The following is a 17,672-nucleotide window of genomic DNA, read 5'->3' on the forward strand; positions in this document are numbered from 1 at the left end:
CCTCCTTCTGGTCCTTCTGTAGCTATCTGGACAGCAAGCTTTTCTTTCTTGATCTATTTCCCCTCCGTTCTTTTTTCTTCCTTTTCTTTTTCTCTTTTCTTTTCCACTCCCATCTGCGCCTCTCATTGTGCTTCATTCCCTCTTGCACTAAGCCTTCCGCTCTTCTCACGGAAACATCCTCCCTACCGTTATCCCGCCCTGTTAGTGAGAATGTTTGCCGGGAAGATGGCTTCCGGCCGTTTGGTCCGACCCTTTGCCCAGACACAGCTCCGGTCTACCGCCCCTCGCGCTGCTGTCCGGTCCGGCTCCGCTCTATTGGTCTCTCGGACTCTGTCGTCTTCAGCATCCCGCTCTTCGCCCGCAGAGCCTCTTGATGCCTCTACCAGAGACAAGCTGTACCCGCTGTTGGTGCCCTCCTCCAACACCTTTGCCCGTCGCCACGTGGGCCCCACCAGTGACGACGTGAGTGAGATGATCAGCAAGCTTTCTCCGCCCGCCAAGTCCATGGACGATTTTGTGGCTCAGGTAGTCCCCGCGGAAGTCCTCATGGCATCTCGCGAGCTGCTTGTCAAATCTGCGTCGGCGGACGGCAAGAAGACTGCTTCGTTGCGGGAGCTGGATGTGGCAGCGAATGCTGCTGCTATGGCTGCGCGCAACAAGACCCCCACTTCATTTATTGGCGCCGGCTACCATGCGACTACCACCCCCGCACCCATTGCCCGCGATGTTCTACAAAACCCCGCTTGGTACACCTCGTACACGCCTTACCAGCCAGAAATCTCGCAAGGCCGGCTTCAGTCGCTGCTCAACTACCAGACCATGATTTCCGATCTCACTGGTCTCCCCATCTCCAACGCTAGCTTACTCGACGAGGGTACGGCTGCTGCCGAGGCCATGACCCTGTCGGTCAACATCTTGCCGGGGTCGCGCGCTAAGCGCCCCAACAAAACCTTCGTGGTCTCTGATCTTGTTCATCCCCAAACTATTTCCGTGCTCAAGAGTCGTGCCCAGGGTCAGGGCATTCACTTAAAGATTGTGGATTTGGCCGCGGAAAGTGCCGTCTCTGATATCAAGGCCCTGGACAAGGATCTCCTGGGTGTTCTTGTGCAATACCCCGACACCAAGGGTGGAGTTTGCGACTTCCGTGCTCTTTCCGAGGCTGTACATGCCACTGGTGGCCTGGTTGCTGCTGCGACTGACCTTCTAGCTCTCACCGTCCTTACTCCTCCCGGTGAGTGGGGTGCTGATGTCGTGTTTGGTACCGCGCAGCGTTTCGGTGTGCCACTAGGAAACGGCGGCCCTCACGCTGCTTTCTTTGCTGTTACTGAAGCCCATAAGCGTCGTATGCCTGGCCGTCTGGTTGGTGTGTCCCGGGACCGTTTAGGCAACCGCGCTCTTAGACTTGCTCTGCAGACTAGAGAACAGCACATTCGTCGCGAAAAGGCGACTAGCAATGTCTGCACTGCTCAGGCCCTACTAGCCAACATGGCTGCTTTCTATGCAATTTACCATGGTCCCGAGGGTCTTAAGACCCAAGCCGAAACTACCATTAGCCTCGCCCGTCTTATCCAGTTTGTTGCCGACCACTACGGACACGATACTGTTAAGAATAAGAGCGACCCCGAAGGCCGTGTGTTCTTCGATACAGTCGTTCTCAACTGTGGCGATAATGCCAAGAAACTTCTCGATACTGCTGTTGAAAATGGCTGCAACCTGAGAGATTTCCGCAATGGTCAAGTTGGTATCAGCATGCATGATTCACTCAGCACTGATACTCTGTACAGTTTGTTGTCCGCCTTCAAGGCTACCGCCCCCAAGAACAAAGACTCTGCCGTTGGTGATCTTATTGCCAAGTACACCTCCCAGTACGGTCGCTTCTCTGCGGACTCTCTTCCTACCGAATTCAAGCGCACTTCACCCTACCTCACCCACCCCACCTTCAACTCTTACCATAGTGAGATGGAGTTTGTACGCTACATGCACCACCTGCAGTCCAAAGATCTTTCGCTCGTTCACTCTATGATTCCTCTAGGCTCTTGCACCATGAAACTTAATGCTGCTACTGAGATGTCGCTCATCTCTCTTCCTGGCTTCTCCCAGTTGCACCCCTACGCCAATGAAGACCAAAAGGAGGGCTTTAATGTGTTCGTCAAGCAGCTAGAAGAGCAGCTGACCACTATCACTAGCATGGATGGTGTTTCGCTCCAGCCCAACTCGGGTGCTCAGGGCGAGTTTGCTGGTCTGCGGGCTATTCACCGTTTCCATGAGGAGAATGGTGGCAAGAAGCGAGACATCTGCCTGATTCCCGTCTCGGCTCATGGTACCAACCCTGCTTCAGCTGCCATGGCGGGTATGCGTGTTGTCCCTATCAAGTGCGACCCCACTACCGGCAACCTGGACATTAGCGATCTGGAGGCCAAGTGCAAGAAGCACGCCGACGAGCTTGGTTGCATTATGATTACCTACCCCAGTACCTTCGGCATCTTCGAGCCAGATGTCCGCAAGGCCTGTGACCTTGTGCATGCCCATGGCGGTCAGGTATACATGGACGGTGCTAACATGAACGCCCAGATTGGATTGACCTCCCCTGGTGAGATTGGTGCTGATGTCTGCCATCTGAACCTACACAAGACATTCTGCATCCCCCACGGTGGTGGTGGTCCTGGTGTTGGCCCTATCTGTGTTAAGAAGCACCTTATTCCTTACTTGCCGGGAATGAGTCCGGAGGCTACCGAACCCATGGTTTCCAGTGCGCCCTACGGCAGCGCTAGCATTCTGCCGATTACATGGTCTTACAACCACATGATGGGCACAGAGGGTCTTCAGCGTGCCACTCAGGCGTCTCTCCTTAACGCCAACTATCTGCTTTCGCAGCTGTCGCCGCACTACCCGATTGTGTACACCAACAAAAACGGGCGGTGTGCCCACGAGTTCATCATCGACGCCCGTCCGTTTGAAAAGACAGCGGGTATTGCGGCCATCGATATTGCCAAGCGTCTCCAGGACTACGGTTTCCACGCTCCCACCATGAGCTGGCCTGTACCTAACACACTCATGATTGAGCCCACTGAGAGTGAGAGCAAAGAGGAGCTGGATCGATTCATTGACGCCATGATTTCTATTCGCGGTGAAATCCGTGAGATTGAAGAAGGTCATCAGCCCCGCAAGGCCAACGTGCTACTCAACGCCCCCCACCCCCAGGCCGACATTATCAACGGTGATGGTGCTGGCCAATGGGAACGGTCGTACTCGAGAGAGAAGGCTGCATACCCGCTGCCGTGGCTACGAGAGAAGAAGTTTTGGCCCAGTGTTGGCCGTCTGGACGACAGTAAGTTTATTTTTTCTTCGCCATGTTAGTTTTAATGGTGCTTTCATTCGTCTGTTGCTAACAAACTTTGCTATAGCTTACGGTGATCTAAATCTGTTCTGCACCTGCCCGCCAGTCGCAGACACCACCGGCGAGACTGAGTAAACCAAACATTTCCAGTCGACTCACTACTTCTTGTTTTCTCCAATTTCAGAAGACCATCTTTGATCATTTTTCTTCGCTCCAAAATGGCGTTTCTTTTCTTTTCCGACAAACTTTTCATCATCTGTTTTACAGCCTATCCCAGCGTGCATTTCAACAACTCCGTCTGGGGAGTTATATCATACCCGTTTTCTTTCTTTTTTTCTTGTTTCTGCTCTCTTTCTAAAACTTTTCCATATCTGTCAAACTTGACCAGCAGTTCTGTCAGAGTTGTCCTTGTTTATACTTTGTTTCGGGACATGTCCCTTGGCCTTCACTAAATCTCAACATGGCCGTGTTTTTATACCATTCAAAAATCCTAGAGGAGAGAGTGTTCTCCTGACTCTTTCAACAGCATATATGTTCAACCAATCTTTCTTGTGTATGATATGATAGACCACTCAACGAATATATGTGCACATAAGTATCCTGTGGGAGATCATGTCTCGGTCTAATGCCACCATGCGATTCTGTGATTGATTTAGATAATTTCTATGGACATACGTCCTACCATGTTGCATTCTGGATATGTCTGTGTGTTTATTGCCAAGTAAATATCAAAAAGAAGAAGAAAAGATGTAGTGAAAAAAAAAGAAAGCCTACTTTTTGGTCTATCCCACGCACCCAAGATCAGTCATAAGAAGCAACGAGTCATGATAAAAGAAAAACAGCAACCCCGCCCTAGCACTCCACCGCCATCTTTAGGCTCAAGCCTCAAACACCAGCACCACGCCGTCATCGCCCGCCGTAATCACTCTCTCGCCCGTCTCGCCCTGCACAAAGCCCAGCACACCACCGCCCTCGCCATCGCCACGATGGCCCTTCCACTCCTTGACAAGGCACTGCTCGGCAGCCGCGCGCAAGTCCCAGCGGCGCACAGCGCCATCCATGCCGCACGACGTGAGCAGCCACGAGCCCGGGACAAAGTCGAGCTTGACGACAGAAAAGTCCTCATGTGCGCCCGGCAGCGTGCGGCGCACGGCGAAGCGGCGCGACGCATCGAACACGCCAATCGTGCCGTCGACACAGCCGGCAGCCAGCAAGGTGATTTGCGACTGGCCGGCGCCGACAATGGGCGAGGAAAAGGACAGCGCTTCGACCGTGTCGTTGAGAGTTTGCAGCGACGCGAGGATCTGGCCGCCGGGCGACACCTCGCTGGGCTTGGAGCCCAGCCGCGGCAGCGACACGATGCGGATGCCGCCGCCGGCGCCGCCGGTGGCGACAAAGGCACCCTTGGGGTCGACGGCCAGCGAGTACAGGCCGCCCTCGACGGCGAAGCGCTGGTCGTTGGCTGTCAGCGACACGACGCTCATGCCATTTTCGGCTGTGATGCCGTGAGCGGCAGCCTCGCCAAAGACGTCCCATACATACATGGACGAGTCATCGGCCACGGTGGCCAGCATCTTGCCATCAGGAGTCCAGGCGCCGGCGGTGCAGGAGCCGGTGTGCAAGTAGTAGGTGTTCACAATCTGCAGGGGAGCAGCCTTGTCCTTGGGTGAGACGGTGTACACCCATACAGAGCCGTCAGAGGCGCCGACGGCAAAGGTATGCGGGTTGGCTAGGTCGGGGCACGGCAAAATCCAGTTGACCTCAGGCACCTCGGCGGCCTCAGCCATCCACTTGAACTTGACAGGCTGGTCGGGCATGACGCCGACAGCGTACAGGCGTACACGGCCGTCCATGCCGCCAGACACCAGGAACTGGCCCTTGGGCAGGGTAAAAGCCAGGGCGGAGATGGAGTCGCTGTGGCCGTCAATAGAGAATAGGGCGTCCAGGGCCATGCTCTCGGGGCGCGAGTTCGGGTCGGACGAGAAGCTAGGCGGCAGCACAGGCCGGCTGGACGCAGCCGAGGCGTCAATCAGGTAGCCCTTGCCGGGGGCATCGTCGCCCTCGCCCTCGCTGCCGCCGGTGGCAATCAACGACGGGTGCAGGGGGTGCTGGGCAATGCAGAAAACGCTGTCACGGTGCTGGTCAAAGTAGGCGATGCTGTCATTCTGTAGCAGGATCTCTTCGCTTTCGAGGTTGTTGTCGTCGCCGCCCTCGTCACCGTCACTGTCCATGGCCATGTCGTCATCGTCAGGAATGAACTCTTCGGCGGCTTCGTCCTCGTTGAGGAACTCGCCCCCCATGGGCTCTTCGTTTTCGCGGGGATGCTCAGACATTTCGGCGTGTAAATCGGTGGAGTGCTTTCTCGACGGCAAAAAAATGCAAAGAGAGAAAAAGAAGTGCACAGAGGCTTTTATATTTGCTGCTTATAAATCACTGCTCTTCACACTTGGAAGTTGCTTGATTCAAACTATTTCTTTATTTCGTCGGGGTTTTTTTTCTGCAACAGTCGTTTTTTTTTTTTTTCATCGCCCAAGATGGAAGGAGGGGCGGGGCTTACAGTGAGTACAGACAGTAACAATTTAGCCCCGCTTTGTTATCCAGGGCCCACTTTAACTCAACCTCTTTTGGTCTCACTCACTTAGATATTGGATAGAGGCATACATAATGACATCAACCAAGTTAATACGTAAATGCGCGTCTAAATTCGCTTTTGCCAAACTAACAGTCACTAATGTACAGTATTCTACACGCAGAAGCTTATCCACTCCTGCAATCAGACGATACGCTCCGTCCTGAGCTCTCCTTTTGCTTGGTCTTCCGGCCCCTACCATCACCACCATCACCACCACCACCACTTCTTCTTACGACCGGCAGCCACCTTTTGCAGGTTCATCATGCGTAGCTTCTCTCTACTGCGCGGGTCCAGAAGAGCCTCCTCTCTGATCCAGCGCTGTGTACGCGACAGGTCATTGCGCTCGTCAACCATCATCTTGACGCGCTGGATCTTGCGCAGCTTGACTAGTCCATACCAGCACACGGCAATAGAGCACATGATTGATAGGCCTGTGACAGCGCCAAAGCCCCAGTTGGTCTCTTCAACGAAGTTCTCCAGGTTCATGCCGTAAAGACCAGCCATAAAGGTGCCCATGGCAAGACCCAACGTTCCAACGCTAAACTTGAGATCAAGCAACATGAGAGAGTTGCGGTTGGCATCCAGGATGGCCCGAATACTAGCATAGGAATCGAAACGTTAGCATGTGCAGTGGGGTGCGTCAGGTGTCGGTAAAATACGACTTACATTTCCTCCGTGTTGCGGATACTGGATACCAGGTTACCAGCCTCTTGCACGATTTCGTCGCAAAGCTTATGGTATGACTCCAGCAAAAGCTCGATTTCCGTATGGTCGTCATCGCCACGGAATAGATCATGTGTCTTCTCCGTCAGATACATGGCTGAAAGATCATCGTCGGCCTCCAGTAACTCCTCAATGGCGTCTCGAACCAGCTTAGCCTTTTGCTCAAACGTGGTCACCTTTTTGGACAATATCAGCAGCAAACGCAGTTTGTGTCTGTCAATATCATCTTCTAACTCGCTCAGAATGTGGATAATGGGTTCGCGGACCGACTCAAAGTCAGCCTCCAGCTCCGACGTCACGGATGTCAGGACGGCTTCGAGAGCCCGGAACTCGTACGGCAGACCAGCGCCAATGGCGGGGTTCTTCTGTTTGAGTTTTCCCTGAAGATCGTACATGAAGGCGGACTGCGAGTGGGAGGTCTGGGACCCGTATACGTCGAATAGCAGTACACGGTCATGTTTAATCAGCACTTTGAGATGCAAGAGATTGATCAGTATCGCCGAGGGTCGCACGAGAATGTGGGGCAGGTTCGATGAGTCGATTTTGCGTAGATCACGAGGCAGTAGACCGTACTATAAATGCGGATGAATATCGTTAGTAAAAGGACGCAGGGTTGGATCTCGCAGTCTTCTAATCACGTGCGAGATACGCCGATGTTGCTTACCTTGGCAATTAGCTCCGTCTTTTTAAACTCGCTGTCTGTCAAGCTGACCTCGCCATTCTCGTCCACTTCAGTACAACGTAGTCTCGGTTCCAGCGCCGCCTTGGCCGACAGCGTCCGCCGAGGGTTGAACATGTAGCGCTCATCCATGGCTTGCGTCTCGGCATCTTTGTTCTCGGACTTGATGCGCAGGTTGAATATGCGCTCACGCCATGATAGCGCCCGCTCTTCTTCGCCGGTGCCACAGCTTGGCCCAGATTTTCGCGGCGACCCAGAGCCCGAGAAGCCGCGAACTGCACCCAGGGACGTCATTCGCTTGGCAGCAGGTGCTGCCAGGAGTGGAACTATGCTCGTTGGCGGTAGCTGGGTCAGGGCTTCGGTGGTATGTGGTGATAGGATTGGGCTCGTGTGGCTGTGGCTATTGCGGCTGCTGTAGGGCCTAGTGCCCCGCGATTCGTTCCCGAGGACTCTGCATCGTGGGCTGAAGAACGGCCGGTTCTCGGACTGGGCTCGCAGAAAGCGCAGTAGCGCCCGCGAGGGCACCGGCGTAGTGGATCGCAAGGACGACGACATTGCTGCTCGTAAGTAAGCCGACATGAATGTGAGTGGCCTTTTGTCAATTTCTGCGTGTGTATAATTCGTGCCGACGGCTGGGCCACAGCAAGACCGCAGAGACCGAAAACTCTGTTCAAGGGCCACGCCTAGGGTCTGAATCCAATCTCTGTTTCGGGTCCCTAAAGAACAAGGCCGCCTTCCTCAGATAGTCTCCAGCAGCAAGACACAAAAGAAACGCTGCTATTCCGTGGCCGTTCTGCGGTTAGCCCGTGATCCGCAACGGAAATTTTGAAGGTTAGCGCAAGGCCAGCATTGAGCGACACGATGAATGACTAAGCGCATAATCCGATAGCCGAATATTTGGAGCACAACCCCGATATGCATTAATCGGGGGCTCTCATCCATATATCATTGTCCTACCTGAATCCTGTCTGCTCAACTACAACCCCAATATCATCAGATCTCTCTTCTGGCATCATTCTTGGTGGCATTGAGCCTCGCTCCTTTCCAAGTATGCACGTTTTTATCTCTTTATTTCTACTCTCATAAACTAGCTTTGTATCAATGCTGACAAATAGTCTCCAGAACCTGCCTACACCATATTTTAATATCCAATTGGTTTATTTCTTTCACTTATGATCCCGCACTATCCTGAGCAGCAGGATCAAAAGCTCCTCTCTTGAGTAATACACATATGCACCCTTCGTTCGGACTGCACAGGTTGTATCAAACTGGCGTAAATCTACAGTCACAGTTCACTTGCAACAGAGATCAACATTTCCCTCTCTCCAGACATGGCCTTGACACCTATGAAAGTCCGCGGATCCTACCGCAAGAAGGCTAAACTCTCGGCTTCCGACTCCGCCTCTTTGAATGACCATGCGGCTTCCAAGAGTGCAAGCTCGTCTTCCAAGTCTGAAGAACTCGTCAAGCGTGCTATTGAAGCCAATGCTAGACCGGCTTCCGCAAAAAAGGCAGAGACGGCAGAGAGCCCGGAGTTTACCCCCCCTCTACCCTCTCGCCCACTCCTGTCTAGCAAACAGAGCCGTCTCCTCGAGACGCTACCTGTCGAGATTCTGGAGATGATTTTCCTGTACGCCGATAGCGTCGACTTTCCGCGGGCATCGCCAGTCCTCGGACGGGCCCTCTCTAGCCAGAGCCTGCTCATCAAGTTCACCATGAATCGATTCATGCTCACGTGGGACTTGTACCGTGGACGCACTGCACCCGAAGACTTGCAGGCGGCTGATGCGGAGCTGCTCAAAGCTGATCCAGACAGTGTTCATGGAAAACTCGAGGTGAGTTTGTGCACCTGATGCATCCCCACAACGTGACTAGTTGCGTTGAGCCTTTTTTTCCTTCCCGCTCCAATATTCCTGCAGCATATATGCGGCATCTCTATATTTGCCAGAGGCCATGCATATGCACATGTATGTAAGCACACAACATATGCAACGCAGACGGCACGCATGGTAAAGGTGCAAGAGTCACATTGTGATTCCCATCGCTGGCCTTGGTGGCTGCACCTTCTTTCTGGCATGGTTGTATATAGCTGTACACTTATTCCGCTTGCCGCCAGCTTCTCTATACTAACAGCGTCTTTTAAACAGGGCGAGCTAATGACCCAGAAATGGCTGACTTATGATATTTTTATGGGTGCTCTGTCAAGATGGCACAAGAGCCGCAACATGCAACATTGGTATGCATGTAAAATGTCCAAGCAACCCTTTGCTGAAGAGCTAAACCCGGATTCTTCTTCCCAGACTACTCCCCCGGTTCCTTCGGCTCCGTTGGTATGCACTTGTGCTGATCCTCTTGACCTTGAAGCTTGCCTTGAAAATGAATGGGAAATGTACCGCAAAAGTATGGCGTACAGATATGTTGTGCCGTGGTCGTACATCCACTTTGAACGATACCCGGTGCAATCCGAACGTCTCAAGGCCCACATTTTAAACACGGCAACGCCTGGCCATGTGCCAACTGCTCAAGATCTCGCGGATACCAGGAGATACGCGGATGAAGACGACATGGTAGAGTATCTCCGCATAGACCGGGCCCCGGCCGCAACCGTTCGATCCCTGCGTACAGTCCCGTGCTTCCGCAGCCCCAACTCGTTCCAGACGCACATCTTCCCTGAGCACATAATGTGGGCACCATGGTTTGAGCGCGGCCTGACGGAGCCCGAGTACGGCGAGAAGCGGGCGCCGCAGGACACCACTGACATTGCGCAGCGCACCAAGCTCCTGTTTATGCTGTCACGGCACCACTACGACCGCAATTTCCAGCGCATCTTTGACATGCCGGGCCACTGGGAGGTGCCGCTGGCCTTTTTCCAGAGCTGGGTCCGCTTCTTTGAGTACTACTCGCTGAAACCCTCGGCGGACCCTGGAATCCCGCCGGTCGAAGTCCTTGCCTTGGCCATTAGCTGCTGTCGGCCGTGGAACTGGCCGCTGCAGGTTTTCAACGACCAGTTTGAGTCTTGCTCCCAGGTGAGACAGGCACTGTGGGAAAGGGGGGATATCACGGACCTGCAGGTGTCCAAGATGGACCCGACCAACGACAAAATCGCGAGAGATATCTTCCGTTTGGGTCGCCGATGCAGAGAGGTTTCGGAACTGGTTGGCTATCTCCCGGGCGCACTCCGAATGTTTTAATGAAAATGGAACCCGCCAAGGCAACAAGATAACATGGAGGTGGCTAAATATGCATGCACATCTATGTACATATAAAACTACAGCCAACGGCAAATAGTATGTATGTAACAATCACAAGGTACAAAGGCGGTGGACTGAGGCAACAAGAGCAAGTTTTTTCTTTTCTTTTCTTTTCGTTCCTTCAAAGGTTCAGCACATGCAAGGCGAAACCAAAGCCAAGAATGAAGATATCACCAGACGCATATGTGTCATTTACACTCTAGTTATCAGGGGGGCCCGGCAAGCAGAGCAAATATGAGGCAAGATGAAGAGGATGGGACTACTTGTACAATCAAGGGCCCGCTGACGGAACATGAGCAAACAATGGAAACATTAGCTGATCCAGCAGGATACACGCAAACACGCGCACGACAAAGATATTTAGACAAGTGCTGCGGGTATGTGTACATACGTAGTAGAATCAAGCACTATAACCAACCACACATAGTTAACTATTTACTTGTAACTAAATGAATCGGGGGTTTTGTTTGGGCCAGTGTCACACCAAAGTGAAATATGTGAGGAAGATCACAGACACTGACAAGGCAGGGTCTTGATACTGCGACGCTAGAGGTGGCGCTCGCACACAACCCAAGAATGGGAGGAGGATTCCATACGTGCTCATTTGCGCGCTATTAAGCTCGTTGTCAAGACAGGACTTGATACAGAGAGCCAAGACTCGGAGGATGGAAGGGTGTTGCTGGGGAAGAGCTGAGAGGACCAGAGCAAAAGCAAACCCAGCGTCGAGGGGGAGTTGGCACGCACAATGGCTGGTAGTGAGTTACAGGTTTATTTGCATCCAGGTATAGAAGGAAAAGAATCCTTGGGCTTGTGCAGTTATGCATATATGCACAAGCATCGACATGCATAGATTCTTGTGCATGTACTGTTACTTATACCTGTAGCACAGCAAGTTAACACCGTCTCACAAGAAATTGGTGGTGATTTGCAGGAGGAAGGCGCAAAAGGCTAAAGTGGGGCTGGTTGATGCTGTACCGTGTAGTTGTGAGACTAGCACTGTAAATCTAACTGTGCTGTTTGCTATGCCTTTAACCCTAACCCCAGTATCAAGATGTGTGCATGCACGCATATTACCGATATCTCCAGGTCCCGAGTCGAGTCTGATGCTGGGTGGTTTGAGCAACTGTGTATGCCCACAAGCAGATACAGAGAGAGAGACACTTTTCTACAGAGTCTTATTTCCCACCTCCAAACAAACTCATTTCTCCCCCAAGATTGCCCGTCACCTTGGCATCCGGCATCAATCGTGGCCCAAGCCTGGGACAAGCGAACTCATGGTGCTTTGGCCCTGGTTATAGCATAACTAGTGGAGTGGGGCAGTCCATTCGCTCGTTCACGTTGACATTGACAAGCGCAGGGCTCATGATGTTTGATTTCCTCTTCTTCCTTTGTCTTCTCTTCCGGTCGATTCTGTTCTGTTCTCTCTCGCCCTTGACCAGCACTGGGGCTGTGCTTCTTGTCGGTTTCCTGTGTCCCGGAGCTTATCACAGGGAATAGGGCAGCGGGAGGAGGAGGCTGTGGTCACAGCTCAGAAATCAACGATGGGCCCCGTCGTATATTATGCGACATGACCACGGAAAAGTCAACACGTTATTTGCCGGACAGTCGACAAAAATAGAACGAGGAGGGAAGAAGGAGAATAAGAAGGAGCAATCTTATTGGCAGTCTGGCGGGCCTCATGCTGGTGTTGACAGCCATGGCGATCGTCCCAAGGTTTTCTGTGGTGGTTGGTGGGTGCACGTGTTGTGAGATGTTGGCTGGCTGGGCTGGGGCTGGGGATCATGCAGTGGGCACGATTAAAGGTATAACTATGCAACTATGTCACGACACAACTACACGTATAAACCAGCCTGCCGTGGATAGGAAGCGGACGACAGTGGGGAAGCATAAAAGGACAAGTCCCAAGGGAGTGATGGAGGCTTAAGTTGGCGGGCGACACGATGCCAATGCATGCAATACTACATTGAAATCACACACAGACGCAGATTTGGATGTATGTATGTACATACAAAGAAAACACGATGTTGCAGTCGATGCAGCCCAAAAGCCAAGCCAAGCCGGCCTTCCCACTGCCCATGGATGGGTTTTCCTCAGCATGTGCTTGGAAGACCTTGTTATCGCGGCCTTTGATCGGCCGGGCAGGCAAGGACGTTGCGTTGTGTTTCTGTCATGTACTCGTCACCGGAGGCGTGCTGTATTTGTCACCAGACGGCTCGGCTCCTCTGCAACCACGTATTATGTTTGTTCATGTGGACGTGGGACTACAAATGGGCAGTAAGAACTCGTATTCACAGTTGATCCGTTCCGCTGTTGTTGTTTGGGCTTGGGCTCAAGTTTGACTGATTTGGCCTTGGCTTGGGGCAGAATGAGATAGGAGCAACAAGCGTGGGCACAGGGCAGGCCAGTTTTCTTGGGCGTCAGCAAAAGCGAACGAACAAGAAGATGAGGAGAGAAAAGAAAAGGCAAAAAAAAGCACGCAAGCTTGTCAAGCGCCGTCATATGCTCAGACAAAAACTCTCCGTGTTTAGCGAAAGCGGGGTGAGAAAAGTCATTGCGAGAGAGAGGGCAAGAGGTAAAAATTTTCGGCGATGATAAGAGAACAGAGAGCCAAGAAGGTCAGAGGTCAAAGAAAAGATAAAGAGGCCAAGGCGCTATCGTGGAGGATGGGTTGAATGGCTCCACATCAGCTGTTTAGGGTTAGTCGTGTCTCTCTAGCTTCAAGGGCGCCATAGTGCAGTGAGTGGGCTTATCCTCTCGCCAGAGAAATACGTAAGATGTTGCGTAGTGATGATGAAGAAGAGGAGGGGGAGACTATGGCAGCAGCAGAAGCTTGTCAGCCTTTTCCTTTTTTTTTCTTGGAAAAAAGGATACTGGCTGGGCATTGTCTTGTCTGAAGGAATTTCAAGTTTGGCCTTGATCGCCAAGTCATCTGTGCACAATTGTGAAGATAGTGCATAAAGTGCAGTACAAGAATTCAATAGTCATTGCACATAAGATCTCTCTTGGTTGCAGAGCGAAATTGAGGCAGGAGAAATTGCGATCAAGAGGTGAGATAATTAGCCCAGAGACTCATTTGCAGAGATTGTATTGACCAGCCATCCAGGGGTCTGGTAACAATATACAAGCAGCATAATTAATTGCGAATGCTAACTACTGCTAATACTTCTCATAGCAGACAATCGACGACAACAAAGCCCTAAATCGAGTCGTGCTTCTAATTTAATTCGGCAGAGCCCACTATGGTTGGTATTGTGGCAAAATCACCGGGAATATCAGAAGCTAAAAGAGATTTGTTACAGCGCCTGCGCCTGTGGCACACATGACGAGAAGTCCAAGGATAAGGATACACACACTGCAACTATACGGCTCTGTCTACCAACTATGAGGACTGCTACAGATGTTTACTACTACGCTGATATGTACACTACTGCCAGGGCCATCCAGACGCCCTCAGCACCATATCCATTTGTGCATACATGCATTTGCCCTATATGCCTGTAGTATAGCCTCCAGAACAACATTAGCTGCGGCTTTGGGAGAGAAAAAGCATGCATGCTATTGAAACACCGCACCTGTAGCGCAGCTTAATCGGCCCTGAGTCTTGAGACCCTTTGCCGCCGCCGCCGCCTCCTCCTCCTCCTGCGTGGGTGGTGGCGGCAAAAGGCACGACAACATACTGGCACATGTATGTTGAAACATTCCTGTGTACGGGTGGAAGCTCGCGCAGGCGCATAAAGCAAAAACCGCAGCGGAGGTTTTGTCAGCAGCACGAAGGAACACAGGAGCAGCATACTTGGGAGGATGGAGGAAAACCGCCGCGAGGGCCGCCGTGATAAGGCCAGAAATGCCAGCAGCGGCCCCCCTGGCCATGAGCGCGAGGATGGGCATGAGGATGAGGGAGCATGGCAAACAAAGACAAAGAAACGGTGAGCGCCGACAGCGACAGCGAACAAGCAAGCAAGCTAGCACGCGGGCCAGGGCTCAAAAAGCCTCACTTGGTTCAGCCTCACAATAACCCAGGGCAATCTCCGGCTGACGGAGGCTCTCAATACCGGAGTCGACAAGCCATGAGGCTCAGTGGCCCCCGGCGATCAAGGCCAAAAGGCCTGTCTGGCTAGACATTCCGTCGTTGATTGTGTTGTATGGTACGGTAACCAAGGGAACATGTGTGTGTATATAGTTATGTACTTCTATGGGGAACAGCGCAAAGAGCCCTACTTTGCATATCACATTCTCCCTTGCGCTACCAGCCAGTTCTATTCAGCCCAGGCCAAGCAGCCCAGCGGACAGACCGCAGGAGAGTGCGGAGAGCCGTCCCAAGCCTGGTTCAATGGACCTAACCTTGCCTTCCCCTCTCCTGTCTTGCCTTCGTGGCAGCCGTGGTATGTGCCTGTATCCGTCTGTTATTTGCTTGGTGTCTCGCCTTGCCTTGCCATCTTCCATTTCTCTGCTGGAGTGCACTAGCTGCCCCGCCCAGGGGACCAGAGACAAGACAGATCAAAGGGAGACATCAAGCAGGCATGTCAAGTTCGCTAGAAATTGGCCTATTGGCCTAGAACATGTCTGAGTAGGGGGGAGCCACGCACAAGGCATTCCGGACACGACAGCAACACAACAGAACAGAGCACATGTAGGCATTTCAGCTACGAGACAGCACCAGCACATGTTCGTCCAAGGACCCTGTTCAATGGGCTCCGCGCCGTTTATGCCGGCTGGCTCTGACCAGCAAAGTCAGTGCTTTCGAGTCTGGCGGGCTTCTCTTTCAGATGACTCAAGCTTGAGCCTGGCAGAGCCCAAGCCGCCATGGTAGGCGATATCCACGGTAACCCTAACAAACACGAACTCACACGCATCCACACAAACAAATTGACTGTAGTGGACAAACAAGAAAAAGCAGGGCGCAAAATAGAAAATCAAATTAAACACCTCCCGAACTCCGAGCCAAGTCCCAGACAGGGAGAGAGGGCATTACTCTGTATACAGCAAGCTGTGAGCTGTGTCCAGGGAAAATGGTGTAGAACCAAGGAAATATGGGTGCTGCATGCCAGCGTCCCCAATTAGACAAGCTGCATGTGAAATCAAGCAATTTGGCGACAAACAAAGAAGTATTCACAGCCTCACCAGAAAAAATAAACACGACCCAAACAAACCTGGTGGGTTGGCGGAGTGCGTCTATAACGGTCTAAGGGTTATCATGGCGAATGTTGCCAGAGTGGCGTACTTTTGTGCCAAAAATGCGTGTTTGGGATCTTTGGACTATCCATTATAACCCTGGCCGTCTAGATACTTAGATACTTGCTTGTACGTGTGGTGGTCTTCCGGTGCTCCCACAGACAGGGCCGGCCGGGCAGGTCTACGGCCACCCCGGGCGTCAGACGAGTGGCGCGCTATCGGCCGGGCAGCATTCTTTGCAGGCCAGAATGGGTCTTGTCTTGCACACGAATGCTCATGCTGGTGAGGACATCACCAGATGGGATGGATGACTGGTGCTAGTTAGTGCTATCAGACTCTACGCACCGCATGCGCGTCCAGGTCACCCACGGCAGCTTCTGGTCTGACACTGTACGATTCAAGAGTCCAGAAACGAAGAAGCGAGCGCAAGTAAGAGAGCGATATGCAAACCAATGCCAAGCCATGCCATCGCACCAGCAAATTTGACGCCCACAGACATGCGTGCATCTTTCTTGTCGCCATCGCGGCGCTCATTTAGATTTAGGGCTATCTCGAGTGAGGATACTTGCATGGAGCCGCTAGACAGCATGGGAAAAGTGGCTCTTGGTTAGGGGCTCGGTCTGGATTTGCAGGGCAGGGAAAGAACAAGACTAAGACGGCTAGGGGGGCAGTTGCGTGGGGTTGGCGTCAGCACATCGAGAAGTGAGAGAGAAAAAAAGGAAGGTGAAAAAAGGGGGTGTGGGGCGTGCAGCCAAAAAGAAAAAGGGTGTAGGCGTGGTAGGTACCATTGGCGAAATCCCAGGTGCACCTGCACCTGCTTTGACTGGGGTTTGCTGTTGCCATTGCTGAAGCTTGTTCGTCCACGCTCTTTGAACTGTTGGAACCAAGGTCAACGCGCACGCAGGCGAGATCCACCCCCAGCGAATCCTCCAGAACGTCGTGTAGGCCCTGTCGGCCATGGGCTTGTGGGCTGTGTGGGCTGTCACTGACAGAGCCTGTACATAGGTGCAGGTGTGGGCATAGATTTGGGTGTGGGCGTGGGTGTGGGTGTGGGTGGCTTGGCGACTTGTGGACTTGTGACTGACCGACTTGGTAATTGCTCCTTCTGGTTGAGGCTTTGCTTTGTCCCTCCTTCCTTCCTGCACTACAGACACTGTCGTTGCCATGGCTCGCAAACGCGTTGCCAACCAGCTTTAAAAAGGCACCGCATCTCCCCCTCCTCGGGCTTCTTCTTCCCTCTTTTCTGTATCCCACCATCACTCAGCCTCTCGTTCAAGTTCCAACTTCAAACTCGCCTTACTTTCTTTTCTGCTTATTTACCTTTTTCACCATTTCCGCACTTTAATATCCACCTCACCACACCAAACCTTCAAAATGCAGTTCTCCGTTGCCGCCATCTTCACCGTCTTCGCCGCTGTGGCTTCCGCCCACGACGGCCACTCCCACTCCAACACAACTGCTGCCGCCACCGGCACTGGTGCTGCCTCCGGCACTGGCGCTGTCACCGCCACCTCGGTCCCCACTGCCGGTGCCGCCCAGATCGCCGCTCCCCTGGCTGGTCTGCTGGTTGCTGCCCTTGCCCTGTAAATGCCTTGCATTTGCTCAGGGCGGTAGCGGCCGGCCGGTCTTCTGCTCTTAATTCCTGTCCACAGTACGGACGAGCTGTTGCACTGGCCGGTAGCGTGTGATTGAGGTTTCTTGTGTGTCCAAGTTTGAAATCACCAAGCGTCTTGATCTGATCTGATGCCCTCTTCTTTCGCTATCGGTTTTCGACAAGCCGAAGCATACGTTTGTTTCTCCCTCCGAAGGAGACTCGCATCTTTCTCACGGCATTTCTCCACCCAGCAACGTCTGGCTGGGGTGTGCATCATGTCTCGG

At 52.7% G+C, this 17,672-nt stretch overlaps 5 protein-coding genes across 5 annotated transcripts; 3 read left to right on the forward strand and 2 right to left on the reverse strand.

Moving 5' to 3' along the window:
• Positions 1-210: 210 nt before the first annotated feature.
• On the forward strand, positions 211-3,472 carry BROUX77_003582 (uncharacterized protein; the record flags this gene model as incomplete). Its single annotated transcript, XM_073748249.1, has 2 exons — positions 211-3,328; positions 3,405-3,472. 2 exons carry the CDS (start codon positions 211-213, stop codon positions 3,470-3,472), a joined length of 3,186 nt encoding a protein of 1,061 aa, XP_073606007.1.
• Positions 3,473-4,215: 743 nt separating this feature from the next.
• BROUX77_003583 (uncharacterized protein) lies at positions 4,216-5,670 on the reverse strand (the record flags this gene model as incomplete). Its single annotated transcript, XM_073748250.1, has 1 exon — positions 4,216-5,670. The coding sequence occupies one exon, from the start codon at positions 5,668-5,670 to the stop codon at positions 4,216-4,218; it is 1,455 nt and encodes a 484-aa protein (XP_073606008.1).
• Positions 5,671-6,176: 506 nt separating this feature from the next.
• BROUX77_003584 (uncharacterized protein) lies at positions 6,177-7,926 on the reverse strand (the record flags this gene model as incomplete). Its single annotated transcript, XM_073748251.1, has 3 exons — positions 6,177-6,567; positions 6,636-7,264; positions 7,357-7,926. 3 exons carry the CDS (start codon positions 7,924-7,926, stop codon positions 6,177-6,179), a joined length of 1,590 nt encoding a protein of 529 aa, XP_073606009.1.
• Positions 7,927-8,702: 776 nt separating this feature from the next.
• BROUX77_003585 (uncharacterized protein) lies at positions 8,703-10,562 on the forward strand (the record flags this gene model as incomplete). Its single annotated transcript, XM_073748252.1, has 2 exons — positions 8,703-9,206; positions 9,519-10,562. The coding sequence occupies 2 exons, from the start codon at positions 8,703-8,705 to the stop codon at positions 10,560-10,562; spliced, it is 1,548 nt and encodes a 515-aa protein (XP_073606010.1).
• A 6,606-nt stretch (positions 10,563-17,168) lies between these two features.
• BROUX77_003586 (uncharacterized protein) lies at positions 17,169-17,381 on the forward strand (the record flags this gene model as incomplete). Its single annotated transcript, XM_073748253.1, has 1 exon — positions 17,169-17,381. One exon carries the CDS (start codon positions 17,169-17,171, stop codon positions 17,379-17,381), a length of 213 nt encoding a protein of 70 aa, XP_073606011.1.
• Between the last annotated feature and the right edge of the window lie 291 nt (positions 17,382-17,672).

The sequence above is a fragment of the Berkeleyomyces rouxiae genome (genome assembly GCF_048999995.1).
Source record: "Berkeleyomyces rouxiae strain 22BRR77 chromosome Unknown BrBRR77_ptg000003l, whole genome shotgun sequence".
Taxonomy (NCBI): domain Eukaryota; kingdom Fungi; phylum Ascomycota; class Sordariomycetes; order Microascales; family Ceratocystidaceae; genus Berkeleyomyces; species Berkeleyomyces rouxiae.